We start from the raw sequence: 13986 nt of genomic DNA on the forward strand, positions 1-13986 counted from the left end.
GGTGGAGCGTTGACCCATGAACCAGGAGGTCACAGTTCAATTCCCAGTCCAGGCACATGCCCCGGTTGTGGGCTCCATCTCCAACATGGGGTGTACAGGAGGCAGCCGATCAATGATTCTCATCACTGATCTTTCTATCTCTCTCCCTCTGAAATCAACATAAAAACATACCGGGGGAAAAACACTGGGGAAAAAATATTACTGAAGACACTGTGGACTGGCTGAGGACAGGCCTGTAGGTCCCTGAGACAGAAATAAACAGACCACAGGCACACAGGGAATGGGTTTCAACAAAGGTACTGAGGCAGTTCCATGGGGAAAGGGTAATATTTTCAACAAGTGGTGCCAAGACAATGGGCTGGTCATACAAGAAAGAAAACCAGAAAACCTGGACCAGCCTTTACTTCACTGCATCTATCAAACCTCGCTGGAAACGTAAGACTTAAAATTACAAAACTTCTCTAGGAGAAAACAGAAAAGTCACGGGGACTTTGGGTTTAGCAAAGACTTCATTAAAGGGGGTAAGAAATAGAAGCAAGATGTGCTCATCACAATGAAAAATGTTCACTCCTCAAAGACATTGTTACGTGTCTCCGTGTCATGGCCCCCGGGCACACCCTCTGTGCCCTGGATGCCAGGGGCACCCAGAGGCTTGGCCGGATTCCGCTTTTATTACGGATAATTGCACTTAAAACAAAATCTTTCCCAGGCAGTCTCCCGCGGTCCCAGCAGGCGGCCCCCAGCTCCGTCCTGTCAGGGCAGCAGCAGAGCCGCCCGAGCGTGACTCGGGGCGCAGGTACCACGTGGCCCCAAACGCCAGCTTCCCTGCCATCGGGGCCGGCAGCTGGGGGTGGCCGATGTTCCACGCATCTATGTCGGGCTGCGGAGAGCAAGGCTCCAGTGAAACGTTCCAAACCCAGGCAGCCCCAGGACACTGGCCCGACGTGGGAGCTGGACCAGGAAACTGTGCTGCAGGTGCCGCTGGCCCAGCGCCCAGCACAGGAGGCAGACAGGTGAGCAGATCTGGGTGTTGGAGGGAGGTCAGCGCTATGCGACATGGGTGAACACCAGGGGTTGGTGAAGTCGGGGAACTCGAGGCCTGACGTGCCCTTGGCCCCAGTCAAGACCAGCTGATGAGAAACTGCTGTCCCATCGTCAGCGAGACAGGGATGTCCAGGGTCTGGGAACAAGAAAGAACCATTGGCCGCCAAACCACGGAGGCAGAGGGGAGAGCCCAGCACCCAGCAGGCAGGAGTGGCGGCTGACTGGGCTGGCGGGGACAGTGCTCTCAGCTCTGGCCGCCTCAATCAAGCTCTTTAACACGGCGCGTCAGCGCAGACACAGGCAGAAGGAAGATAAGGTGCCGGGGGCCGATCCTGCCCCTCTCCCCCAAGATCCAGTTCCTCCCGCCCCTTGTGAGGCCCAAGCATCCACGGCTTCGACACAGCATGTCCCGAGGCCAGCTTGGAGGTCACTGTGTCCCCAGGGGCCCGGCCACCCCCACCCTCACCCGTCCTGGGGGACAGCCCCCTGGCCCGTCTTGGGCTCTTGCCTGGGTGTCGGGGCTGTAGGTGAAGTTGGAGACAGGAACCCCATTGGCAAGGACCTGCTTGGGGGCGGAGGCCACGCCCAGGAGGGTCACCCTCCTCAGCTGCAGGGCGGCCCCCTCGCTGCTCACGTGCACCAGGTCGTTCACGACGGTGTTCTGGGCCAGCAGGACAGAGAGAAGGGGTGTGAGCAGACGGCAGCGGGGAGCCCCCAGGACAGGCCTCTGCACAGCCCCGGGGACGGCGGGGGATCTCGGCCCAGCCTGGCCCGGCGGCACAGGCCCTGGGCGAGCTGGCAATGTTGGAACTCGGGCCCTCTCTTCTGCGGGCTGACAGCCTGCACTCGGGGTGACCGTCCCGGGACCCAGACCCGGCTCCCCTCACCCCAGGCTGGCCCCACACTCCACCCCTGCTCGGCGGGGGCAGGACTCACATTCCTGGCCAGGAAGACGAGCTGTGTGTAGGCCCCGCGCTCCAGCACCCCCAGGCTCTCCCCGTCATCCCAGAAGAGCTCCCCGCGGGCCTCCCCACTCGAGGTCAGGGCCACGGCCAGCGCCATGGGCTGCTTGCGGGACTCCGTGGTCGTGAGGCCAGGGCCCTGCAGACCGGGTGGCACATGTCACCTGGCAGAGCCTTCAACCCAGGCGGGAAGGACACGGCGTGGGGACCAGGGTCTGCAGGACGGCCTGCCGTCAAGTGGTCCAGACCCTCATGGAGGCCAGCCTGTCCGAGGCGGACCCCCGAGGACAGGAGAGGCCCACAGATGTTTGCAGACTGGCTGACCCGTCCGCAGGCCCGGCCACAAGTTAGTGGGCTGTCTCCCGAGCCTCCCACCTGGACCCACTCCTCCTCCACCCTCAGGAGCATCGCTGCCGCGGCCGGGCCGGACCCCAGCTGCACAGAAGCCATGTGGCCCCGGACAGATGCCTCGGTGTCCGGCCTGGTACCTGCAGGGGGATGATGTGTCCAGCCCGGAGGTGGAGGTTGATGGTGTCCAGGGGGGCCGGCAGCGTCACCCACTGGCCCTCGCTGTGGATGGCAGGCTTGAGGGGTGCCGCAGGTGGAGGCGGGAGGCTGCCAAGGGCCTCTACTGGCACCTGGATGGGGACGGCACATCACCGAGGGTCCTGGGCAGTGCCAAAGCCCCGTGCCGTGGTCAGGAGCCGAGGACTCCACGGCGAGGCCCAGGGGGCCTGGCAGAGACAAGCTGGTGTGACCTCATGGCAGGGGCCCGGCCACTTGGTGGTAACAGGGCAGGAGAGGCCCGAATCCTGGGCCCGGGTGAGGCAGGCCAGAGGGCACCGGGAGGGGCAGGATGTTGGGGGCAAAAGAAGTGGGGTCCTGGCTCGACCTGTAGCAGGAAGGGCCACAGCACCCGGGCAAGGTTCAGCTCAGGCTCAGTCTGCACATTGGAAAATCGGTTCCCGCAAGGACTGCACAGGATGACGCCCGGGAGGGCACAGGCGAGGCCCAAGGACCTCGGGGGCAGACACAGTCCACGCTGACAGGACAGGAGGGAGGGACCCTCTCGTCTCCCAGTTCTCCGGGGTTAGGGACCCGGGACTCACCATCTGCAGGTCGTACCACGTGCCGGCGGGGAAGTAGCCAGTCACTTCCACCTTCCCAGCCTCGAGCACCGGCGTGATGAGCAAGGCCTCTCCCCACAGGAGCTGGCGGTCCACCGGCCAGGTGCGGGGGTCCTCAGGGAACCTGCGCGCAGAGGCCGGGAGCCTGGAGCCCTGAGGTCCATGCCGCGAGCCCCGCAGGGAGGCCTGGAAGCAGCCGGAGCCCGCGTGCGGGAGCCCAGGAGCCCGCACTTGGCTGGGATGGCAGGGCCGCTCTCCGACCCACTGGTCAACACCGGGAAGGACGGACCCTCCTCCTGGGCAAGGCGACCCGCAGGCGCTGCCCCCGCCTCCTGTTCTGGCACGGTGCCCTGCCCGCTGTCTGTTCTTAGTGCTGGTCTGACCCCCAGGCCGCTCTCGTTCCAGGAACCCTCCCATCTGCTGCTCGTTTTCTACCCTAACTGGTGACCCACCTGACCTTCATGTTGTGGTGAGGGGAAGGGAACCTGGATTTTCCAACCGCCAACTAACGACCTAGCCACGTGAGGACCCTGAGGCTGCGGATGGAGGCACCATCTACGCACGGCACCTCCCATGTGACCACGTCCTTTCCGGTCCTGAGCCTGGCCGGGTGCGATCATGGCAGTCTCTCAACTCGCTTTTCCCCCGGTGGCCTGGTCCCTGCTCAGGGCCTTCGTGCCGGCTTTCTCTGGACTTCGACTGCCCCCAGCCCTGAGCTGGCATCTAAGGGGCGGGAACTGGGGTGAAGGGGGGACCCCGGGAGGGAGGGCCTCGGCTCACTCAGCTGCAAACCTGCTCTGGCTGGGTTCCGGGCACTCTGCTGTGGCAGGACGGGCTGCCCCGGGGTCACTGGGCTGGTGGTTGCTCCCTCCCACTGGGCACCCATGGGCCATCGTCCCCGCCCCGGGGCACTCACTCCAGGAAGAGGGGCCGGGCCACGGTGTCGCCACGGGTGTGGGCGCCGTGGAAGAGCGTGTAGAGGTGGGGCAGCAGCGCGTAGCGCAGGCCCAGAGCCTTCCGCATGGCCTGCTGTGCCGTCTCGCTGAACCTGTACGGCTCCTGCGGCTGCGGTGGGCAGAGGGCGGAGGGCCCGGTTACCACTCGGCCACCTGCGGTCCCGGCCGGGCAGCGCCTGCTTGCTGCCGGTCAGGGTCGGGTCCCGGGACGGAGCCACCCGCCTACCAGGCTGTGCAGGTCATTGTGGTTCCGCATGAAGGGGTAGAAGGCCCCCAGCTGTGTCCAGCGCACGCACAGCTCCTCTGACGTGTTGCCCTGGAAGCCGCAGATGTCGGCCCCCACCAGGGGCACCCCCAGCAGGTTGAAGAGCAGGGTTTCTGCAGGGGGGGGTCAGGCAGGGCCTCAGGCCACACCCCTCCCGCACCCCCTGGTCAGTCCTGCCTCATCGGGGTCAGCAGAAGGTCAATCTACCTGCCTGCAGGCTGCTCCCTAACACCTGGGCAGGGGTGGGCACAGCAAACTAGCCCGTTAGCATGGAATGGTGTCCCCCACAAAGATCACATTCCAGTCTGAACCCCCAGTCCTGTAAATGGGACCTTATTCGGAAATAGGGTCTTGGCAGAGGCGGTCAAGTTAAAATGAGGCGTGAGGCCCCGATCCCATATGGCTGGGGCCCTAGCAGACAGACATATGGGGAAAGCCACGAGATGACACGGGCCAGAGTGACACAGGCCACCAGCTCCTGGAAGGAGTGGGGATGGGACCCGGGGAAGAGGAGGGCCGCAGGCGACCCACCCGCACAGGTGAGGGGACCCGCACAGGTGAGCAGGTACTCATTGGGCCCCGCGCCCCGCATGAGTCAGCGATGCCCCCGCCATTGCAGCAGGTGCCCCTGAGCTGTGCTGGCCCAGCTCCCAGCTCTGGCCACTCCTCCCGAGGGGCCCACACCCCGACGGCTCTCACCCGGCACCGACGAGGACAGCTGCTCCCAGCTGCTCCACACGTCCCCTGTCCAGTGGCCGGCGTATTGGCCGTGGCCGGCGAAGGTAGAGCGGGAGATGACGAAGGGGCGTGTCCCCCGAACCTTCACCAGGGCCCTGGGCGGAGCAGGGGACAGAGCTGTGCGGACGGTCAGCCCCCCACAGTGCGGCCATGCAGTGGCAGAGGGGGAGGCGTGAGGGGGCGCCACACCAACATGTGCTGGGCAGTCAGCTCTGCCCGAGCCACCTGCCTCCCCTGGCAGATGCCCGTGTCACAGGGAGGACCGCGTCCCGCCAGGCCCACCGGAGCCAGGGGCCTGGCCCGCCCACGCCATCCTCAAAGCACTGGGCAGGGCCTGGGGGACAGGGCTTGGCCCCTGGGTGGCCCGGGCTCCCTCCCTCACCCCGGCCGCCCCTCACAGGCCCTCACCTGTGGGAGGCCAAGGCCTCGGTCAGGCCGTACAGGTTGTGCAGGTTGTAGTGCGTCGAGAGAAACTGGCGGCTGGAGGCACAGATGGTGGCTGCCCGGAGGGACCCGCCCACCACCCCTGGGGGAGAGGGGCACTTTCTTAGGGGGGACTCTGCCTGGCGGGCTAGCGCACCCCACCCTGGGAGCACCCCACCCTAGGAACACCCTGGGAACTTGGGGCACGTCCCCACACAGTCTCCACTTTTCCAAGGACGGGAACGAGGCGGACACCACGGGCTGCCCTAGGCAGAGCCCAGACTCACAGGCTCCAGCCCTGACCCGTTTCTGGGCTGTCTCTGCCGTGTTCCTGAGCCCACGATGCCCACCCTCCCGGGTCTCGCCTCAGCTGCAGGGCTGGGGTCCACGTTGTGTGGCGGGGGTCTCCCACACCTGAACCTCCTGGGTCCCCCCTTTCCTGGCTGGCTGCACCCCCGAGTAACAGAAATAACAGCTTCGAGTCTCCCAAGCCAGAGACCCGATCTGAGCCACCAAGTGCCCGCCCGGTGCCAGGGCGCAGGTGGGAGCTCACCAGGCAGGTAGGGCGGGTTCTCCAGCTCGTTCTCGGGGCAGCCGTCCACGGAGCCCTTCACGAAGTTGGACGGCTCGTTCATGTCCTGCAAGAGGCCCGGGAGGTGGGCGTCCGCCCAGGGCAGAGGGTGGGGCCGGTCCCCAAGGCTCAGGGACACCCGGGGGCAGGGGGCACACTCACGATCCACATGCCGTCGAAGGGCACCTGGGCGTGGAACTCAGCCACCATGTCCTGCCACCAGTCCAGGGCCTCGGGGTTGGTGAAGTCGGGGAAGGCGGTGGGCCCTGGCCACACCTGGAGGAGAGGCCGAGGGGGGAAGCCAGGGTCCCCGAGGAAGGACTCGAGGTGTCCTCCTGGTCAGGGGCCACCCCACCCGCTCCGTGCCCTGGACAGCGCCCTCTTCCCCAGCACCTTCTGGTCCCACCGCCGGGACCCCCCCTTCTCACCCCGCCCCCCGCCCCCGCTCTACCTTCCCGATCAGGGGCTGCCCGGTCTCATTGGTGATGAACACCCCCCTCCGCAGCCCCTCGTCATAGGGCCGGTAGCTCCCCGCGGGCCCGGAGCTGCTGATGGCGGGATCCTGGGGGCGAGGGAAGCGGGTAGAGAAGGAAAGGCGAATCTTGGCGCCAGTGGGGGGAGGGGGGCATGAGGCCCCGTCGTCACAGGGCGAAGCCGCGGTGGTGCTCACGCCTGAGCACGCGTGGACACACACGTCACCGCCGAGGCGGAGCCCAGGGCCCAGCAGGCGACCGGGCACCTGGACACAGGCTTCCTGCCCTAAGGGCTCCGGCTTCACAGACGCTGCACCATGAGCCCTTCATGTCAACGGATCTCTCCGGTGTCCTGGTGGGGCCTTTGGTCTCAGCCCCTCCCCTCCCCTCCCCCTCCTCTAGCCACAGGGCGGCTCTTCTCCCCAGAGGCTCAGCTTGGGGGGGGGCGGGGGGCTCACCACGATCATCACGTAGCGCCGGCCGCCCTGGTGCAGCTCACGCACCATGGCCGGGAAGTCCCCGAAGCCGTCCTTGTTGAACGTGAAGTCCCTCCGGGCGTCCATGTAGTCCAGGTCGTTCCACTGGACGTCCTGCAGCCGGGCAGCGGCGGCTGGGGGCCTGGGTCCTGTCCTGGGCCAGCGCCTCCCGGCCACACTGTGCCCCAAGGACCCTCCCGCCCCACCCGCCGCCCCAGGACCCTCCCAGCGCTCACCAGGGGGAAGTGGGCCCGCGTCATGTTCTCCACCACCTGGCGGGTGACGGCGGTGGACGGGTAGCCCCAGCGGCAGAGATGGAAGCCCAGGGCCCAGTATGGCGGCATGAAGGGGCGGCCTGTGCCACAGACAAGGGGGCTGGGTGAACGGCCATGAGAGCGGGCGCAGGGTGGGGAGCTGGGGGGAGCGGGAGCGGGAGCAGGCCCACCTATGACCTCCAGGTACTGCTGCACCACACTCTTGGGCTCCGGGCCCAGGAAGACGTACACGTCCAGGATCCCGCCTGTCAACCTCCAGCTGAGGGCTGGGCTGGGCTGCAGGACCACGTCTGGGGGAGCAGCCCTGGGGCTCAGGGACACATGCCCGCCTGCCCCCCAGGGCCCTGGGCACCTCACGGATGGATGGGACAAACTACCTCTGGAGAAGGGGGTCCTCCCCCAGGAGCCTGGGAACAGCCCGCTAGGGGACAGGGGACTCAGAGGACCTGCTGAGGACCCTGGAGCAGGACGGGGAGATGCTGAGGGGGACTCAGGACTCCCGTTTCTGGTCTCTGCCCCCCCACCCCGCTCCCACCCGAGGTCAGAGCTGGAGAGGCCACACACTGGACTCATTAGAGGAGCAAGGGCGGCCGGACCCCGTCCACTGCCCCTCTCCCATCCCCCCAGCCTGTCGGGCAGGTCCTCGCCCCCATGCTCCATCTACGCAGCTGCGCCCAGGGAAGGCCCTGGCCTGGGCACCCAAACCTGGCGGGGCGGGGCGGGGGGCTCGCTCACCCATGGCGTTGCTGTTCAGCAGGAAGACCCCGTGGGCCAGCCCGCCGTCCTCCAGCGCCAGGTAGAAAGGGTGGGACCCGTACAGGTTCACGTCGGGCTGGGACGCAGAGGACACAGCGCTCAGCTCCCTCGCCCCGGAGGCCCCGGTCCCGGCCCCACCCAGGCCGCCCCTTTACCGTGGGCGCGACGTCGCGATTCCAGAGGGTGACCTTGGTCCAGTTGGTGCTGAGCAGGAGGGGCCCCAGGTGCTCGGCGAGGCCGGCGACGTGCGGGGACGGCAGCGCGGTGGACAGCTGCAGGAACTGGTCGGCAAAGAACAGGGGCGCCACGGCCGTGTCCAGCCTGCGGGAGACACGCGGCCTCGCCACCTCGGAGGCCAGGCTCCCCGCCACGGTCCCTCCCGAGACTCCCAGCCCTGGGGTCCCGACAGCGTGGAGTGCCCGGAGCACGTGGGGAAGGGAGGCTGCCCGGCTGTGCCCACGCCTGGGCGGGCTCCAGGAGCAGGCTGCCTACGGGCCGTGGCGCAGGCAGGTGCAGGGGGGAGGCCGCCCCAAACCCTTCCTGACCCGGGAGTGTGGTCCCAAGTGCCCCGCGAGGAGGCCCGAGGGGGAGGGGGGCAGGGGCAGGGGCAGGAGCCATGCCCCCAATTCCCTGGCCCTCCCCCCGGGGTCCGGACACTCACAGCACCCGGCCGTCCAGCTGCCGCCGCACGACCACCCCAAAGGGCTCCTCGGAGAACTCCACGCTGTAGAGCGTGGACGGCGCCCGGCCGCGGACACGGGGGGTCTCCAAGGGCACCTCGTAGCGCCTGCTGGCGGGATCTTTGATCTGGAGAGAGCGGAGGCGCCGTGAGGCCGGTGCTGGGCCCGCAGCCGTTCCCGCCCACTCCGTCCTGCACCCTCCAGGGCGCGGGGTCCGTGCAAGTCCCTGCATGGCCGCGCGTGGCGTGAGCCTGGCGTTTGGGCGCCTCCCGCTGTAAGCCTGTCTGACAGCACGGGTGCCTTGGTGCTTGGGTTCAGGCTCACGAGGCAGCCTGCTTTACTTGCTGACTCTGGCAACCCTATTCCACCTGGCTCACCGGGCACAGCTGGCACAGTGGGCTCACCTGGCACAGCAGACTCACCGGGCACAGCTGGCACAGCGGGCTCACCGGGCACAGCGGGCTCACCTGACACAGCAGGCTCACCGGGCACAGCTGGCACAGTGGGCTCACCTGACACAGCAGGCTCACCGGGCACAGCTGGCACAGTGGGCTCACCTGACACAGCAGGCTCACCGGGCACAGCAGGCACAGTGGGCTCACCGGGCACAGCTGGCTCACCGGGCACAGCAGGCACAGTGGGCTCACCGGGCACAGCTGGCTCACCTGACACAGCAGGCTCACCGGGCACAGGTGGGACAGCTGGCACAGCGGGCTCACCGGGCACAGGTGGGACAGCTGGCACAGCGGGCTCACCGGGCACAGCTGGCACAGCGGGCTCACCTGACACAGCAGGCTCACCGGGCACAGCAGGCTCACCGGGCACAGCGGGCTCGGGGTGAATGAGAAAACGCACTCCGGGCCCTGGCTCCTGTCCGGTGCACAGCGCCCTCTCGGCAAGCGGTGGCGGGGAAGCTAACACGGGCCCATTGGAACGGTGTCAGGCTCTGGGCGTGGCGCCTGCATGTGCAGTCCGTCCACCAGGGCTCACAGGGCCCGCTCGGTGCCCAGCGGCTGGGAAACCGCAGACAGAGGCCCTGCCTCGGTGGGGAGGGGGGGGGTAGGTGGGGGCTGGGGTCCCACCACCCACCGCCTGCGATGGCCCCTTCCTGCCCCTCACCGTCCCGCCTGCTGACCGCAGGTCCCGATGAAATGTCACTTTTGGGGGAGGCCTAACCTCCCCAGGTCGCGCCTGAGCCGCACTCTCCACGGCCAGTCTAGAACCTTCTAGTCACTGTCCTAGCGGCCACCGCTCCCTGCGGTGGGCACTGTCTGCTCACACCAGGACTCAGCGGGGGCACCGGACACATCTGTGGGGCGAGCAGACCCCAGTGGAGCGTGTCCCGCCCCTGCCCCCACGCGGCCGCCTCGGCCCTGCCGCCCACCGTGAAGTGCAGCCGGCTCTCCGTCTCCAGCAGCACGTCCAGACGCAGGGTGAGGATGTCCTTGGGGAAGAAGGTCGGGGCGGCGCGGGTCAGGCTGGCCGTGTAGCCCGTGTCCGTGGCGGTCAGATTCTCCAGCCGGTAGCTTGGGTAGCTGGGTGGGAAGAAGCACCAGGGCGGCCCCATCCGGGAGCCCCTGGGCCGCCCCACGGGCGCGTAGCAGCAGCCCCGGGCCTCACACTCTCCCTGGGTGATGGCCTTGTCCGGGGCGCAGTCGAAGCGGCTGTTGGGAGGCACGTCGCACTGTGTGGGTGCTGCTCCCGGGCGGGACTGGGGCCCCGGGCTGTGGGCTCCCTGCTGGCAAGCTCGGTACGTCTCCGTGGGCGCCTGGGCGCAGCCACACAGCCCTCGGGGAGCCACTGCCAACTGGTGGAGCAGGATGTGCCCCAGGAGGGCGGCGGCGGCCAAGGAGAGGAGGGCGCAGGTGCCCAGCAGGGGGCGGGCGCGGGGCGGCCACTGGGCACCCATGGCCTCCTGCCGTGGGGATGCGTCCGGGAGGTCTGTGAAGAGAGGAACCAGGCTCAACAGGGAAGTGAGCAGCTGGGGCCTCGGGGCTCCCCAAGCAGCCTGCACAGACGTGAACTTGTGCGGGCGGGCTGGCCGGGCCAGGGCGGAGGTGAGGTCAGCCGAGGAGGCGGCAGGTGAGGATGGATGAGCTCGCCCGGTGCAGTGCAGACAGATGGGGGGGGGGGGGGGCAGGGAGGAAGGGAAAGGAGAGAAAAGTCCCAAATGGTGTGTGTGTGGGGGGGGGGGGGCTGCCGAAAACCGTGAACCGTTACCCGTGAACCGCCTTGAGGTCTGCAGAAAGGATTTAATGACAAAAAAGACCCACATGACGGAGGGTCAGGTGGAAGCAGCAGGTTCCACCAGCAGACGGCTGCCTGCTTCCGCATAAACACCAAGGGTATTCAGTTGTGACCAATGGATGGGAGTGGGGTGCCCGTAGGGGGTACCCCTGCCCTCTGTCCCCTCCTGCTGACCTGCTCATTGTGGACAAAAGGGGCCACGTGCTACCCTGACAAGCGCAGGGGAGGCCTGCTAACTCAGAGACCTGAAGTCACCACAGGGATGGTCTGAAATCAAACTTGAACTAAAAGCAGTTGTGGTGGGTAGTGACCTCCTAGGCCGGTAACTTCCCTGACAAGGTCAACCTTCACCTTACTATCTTTTTTTATTTTTATTGATTTCTTACAGAGAGGAAGGGAGAGGGATAGAGAGTTAGAAACATCGATGAGAGAGAAACATCGATCAGCTGCCTCCTGCACATCTCCCACTGGGGATGTGCCCGAAACCAAGGTACATGCTCTTGACCGGAATCGAACCTGGGACCCTTGAGTCCGCAGGCCGACGCTCTATCCACTGAGCCAACCCGGCTAGGGCTACCTTTCTGTCTTTTAGCATCTACGGTAACACATCCTTAAAATGTCAGGGTAACTTGTAACTTCCTTTTTTCCAGACCCTCAGAGCACAGCCAAATGCCCCAGGCACCAGGACGGGAGACCATGAATTCCTTCACTGTTCCTGTTATCATGTTAATTGGTAAGTATTAACTATCCTGTACCCACATACTAGTGAGTAAAAGAAGCATGTGCCCATCATCTTACTTCTTATCCAATCCCAGAGGTTCCCCGCCCCCTTCGCTCTCTCCCGCCTCCCTAATCCATCACCAATGGATTTCTGTAGCCCACCTACACCACCTCCTTGGGTTGTAATGTGTAAAAATAGGTGAGAAACCGCCATTCCCCGAGCACTATCCCAATCCCGGCAACTGCCGACAGTTTGGCTCAGATGAACGCACAAACATTCTTTACAGGTTTGCGTGTTTTTACGTTAACTCATCAAGGACACAACCAAAACGGCCGGTGGAGAGGCATGGGAAGGGGCACGGAGCTTCCACGCCCGCTCCAACCAGCCACCCGCCCGGCATCAAAATGTGGTCACCAGCCTGGACGCGCCAGACGCCGAGGAGTTCCGGACGTCACTAGGTGGGCAGGGCTGGTTAGATCCCTGGCCCTGGTGACGACTCCCTCTGGGCTCCCAGAGTCGGGGATGGAAGTGGGGACCAGCTCCAAGCCGCCCCTCATCTCATTAGCATATAAAATACACTCGTTACTCCCAAAATACCAGGGTTTGGGAGTGGGAAATAGAGACTCAACATTTATTTTTGTCAAAGTGTCCCAGCTCCACCTGACCCTACCAGACACCTGACCGGCCCTTCCTGATGATGAAAACTCAGGAACCAGGGAACTCAGCCCCAGCCCCCACGGCGCAGTGGTTGAGTGTTGACCTAAGAACCAGGAGGTCGCAGTTCGATTCCCGGTCAGGGCACAGGCGCGATTGCAGGCTCCATCCCCGGTGAGGGGCCTGCAGGAGGCAGCCGATCAGTGATTCTCTCTCATCATTGATGTTTCTACCTCTCTCTCCCTCTCCCTTCCTCTCTGAAATCAATAGAAATGTATTTAAAAAAAAAAAAAAGAAAGAAAAGAAACGAAGGAAATGAGAGCTTGGAGCAGGGTCCGCGGGGGGCGCTCTGGGGCAATGCCCACCCAGGCGCAGAAGCTGCAGAGATGCGGGCCCAGCACACGCACAGGGGGGCCACACCCCTCCCGCGGCTCGCACTCCACATCGGAGAAGAGATCCCCCGACCGGGAAAGCGGGGGGAGGTGTCAGGGGGGAGGGGGGACATTGGAGACAATGGAAGCGCTGGGGCCAGGCGGTCAGAGGCGCTGCGCTCCAGGGCCCGGCCGGAGGCTCCCGGGCAGCGGGCGGGGGTCAGAGCCCAGCTCCGCCACCGGAGGGGGAGCAGGGTTCGCCTGCGCCTCAATTTCCTCCTATGGGAGGGCCGGCCGGGCACGGCGGGCCTGAATGAGCAGCGCGGTTTCCGGGGCCCCCGCGGCACTGCCGCCCCGCCGCGCGGACCCTGGCACCGCGCGCCCAGCTCCTCCAATAGGAAATCACTGACGACCGGTCGGTCAATCGACCCACGGATCCCTCCCGCTTCCGGGCGCCAGGAGTGCCCCGACCCGCCAAGCCTCTCGCCGAAGGGCTGCGAGGGAACCGCCGGGGGCCCCTGTCCGCTAGCGGCGCCCGCTCACCTCCGCGCACGCGCGCTCAGCTCCGGGCCCCGCACGCCTCTGCGCACGCGCGCCTGCCCGCAGCTGCGCCCCCAGGTCAGGTGCTGGCGGGGAGGAGGAAGATCACGTGACCGGCCGCGGCGCAGGCGCCCTGGGTGAGTGCGCGCCTCTGGCCCTGCGCCCCCTGGTGGAGGGGCGAGCCGCGCCGGTGTAGTGTTTGGCCCTCCTCCACCCCCGCACCTGCAACGCTCCGATGCCGCGACCTTGTCTTTCGGGATCAAGGACGGGGTGACCCGTGAGCACCCCCCAGCGGCTGTCGGGCTGCCTGGGAGCTTGCCAGGCCGCTCCAGGGGGCACCCTCCTGCCATTGGAGCCTAAAGAGGGCACAGCTGTTCAGCCCCGAACTGGCAGAGAGCGAGTCGTGGGCAGCACCGTTAACAGCAGCTTATTCCGTAAAGGGAAACATTGTCATGACCCGCAAAGTCGACTCCTGTGAGCACGTTAGCTCGACAAGGACGTTTCCTGCAACGAGAAGATGCTGTGTTTGGAGGAGCAAGCTCCTCGAGCGGACACAGCGCACGCGTGGTCCTGCCCGGGAGCTCTCCCCAGGGAAACCCGGGGCACCTGCGGGGCACGGGCGGTGGCGCCCCCGATTCCTTATGGGTTTTGTGTTTCTCAAATGTTTGAGAAGAAATATGCCTTCCCCCATCTTCAGGAAAAAATAT

General features: G+C 65.9%; 1 protein-coding gene across 2 annotated transcripts; it reads right to left on the bottom strand.

Annotated features, from left to right (window-relative positions):
- Positions 1-384: 384 nt before the first annotated feature.
- On the bottom strand, positions 385-13410 carry GAA (glucosidase alpha, acid). 2 transcript variants are annotated; one of them, XM_036341425.1, is made up of 20 exons: positions 13283-13410; positions 10131-10687; positions 8728-8873; positions 8222-8387; positions 8046-8142; positions 7481-7600; positions 7272-7390; positions 7018-7149; positions 6538-6648; positions 6249-6362; positions 6069-6153; positions 5501-5618; positions 5054-5187; positions 4316-4467; positions 4050-4198; positions 3116-3257; positions 2495-2644; positions 1981-2145; positions 1553-1705; positions 385-1180 (listed from the first exon to the last, which is right to left on the bottom strand). In XM_036341425.1, the coding sequence occupies exons 2-20, from the start codon at positions 10653-10655 to the stop codon at positions 1121-1123; spliced, it is 2838 nt and encodes a 945-aa protein (XP_036197318.1). In that variant the 5' UTR covers positions 10656-10687; positions 13283-13410; the 3' UTR covers positions 385-1120. The 2 variants fall into 2 exon arrangements, with proteins under 2 accessions (XP_036197318.1, XP_036197319.1); XM_036341426.1 differs by lacking the exon at positions 7481-7600.
- Positions 13411-13986: the final 576 nt, after the last annotated feature.

Source organism: Myotis myotis, unplaced genomic scaffold, assembly GCF_014108235.1.
Source record: "Myotis myotis isolate mMyoMyo1 unplaced genomic scaffold, mMyoMyo1.p scaffold_m19_p_17, whole genome shotgun sequence".
In the NCBI taxonomy this organism is placed as follows: Eukaryota; Metazoa; Chordata; class Mammalia; order Chiroptera; family Vespertilionidae; genus Myotis; species Myotis myotis.

Bases quoted from the DNA above. Each gene is read 5' to 3' on its own strand.
- GAA (XM_036341425.1), bottom strand. From the start codon at position 10,655: ATGGGTGCCCAGTGGCCGCCCCGCGCCCGCCCCCTGCTGGGCACCTGC. The intron at 7,150-7,271 runs GTGAGCGCTGGG...GCCCGGCTGCAG, and splicing joins CGCGGGCCCACTTCCCCCTG to GACGTCCAGTGGAACGACCT. The intron at 4,468-5,053 runs GTGAGAGCCGTC...CCCCCCCTGCAG, and splicing joins GCTGTCCTCGTCGGTGCCGG to AAACCCTGCTCTTCAACCTG.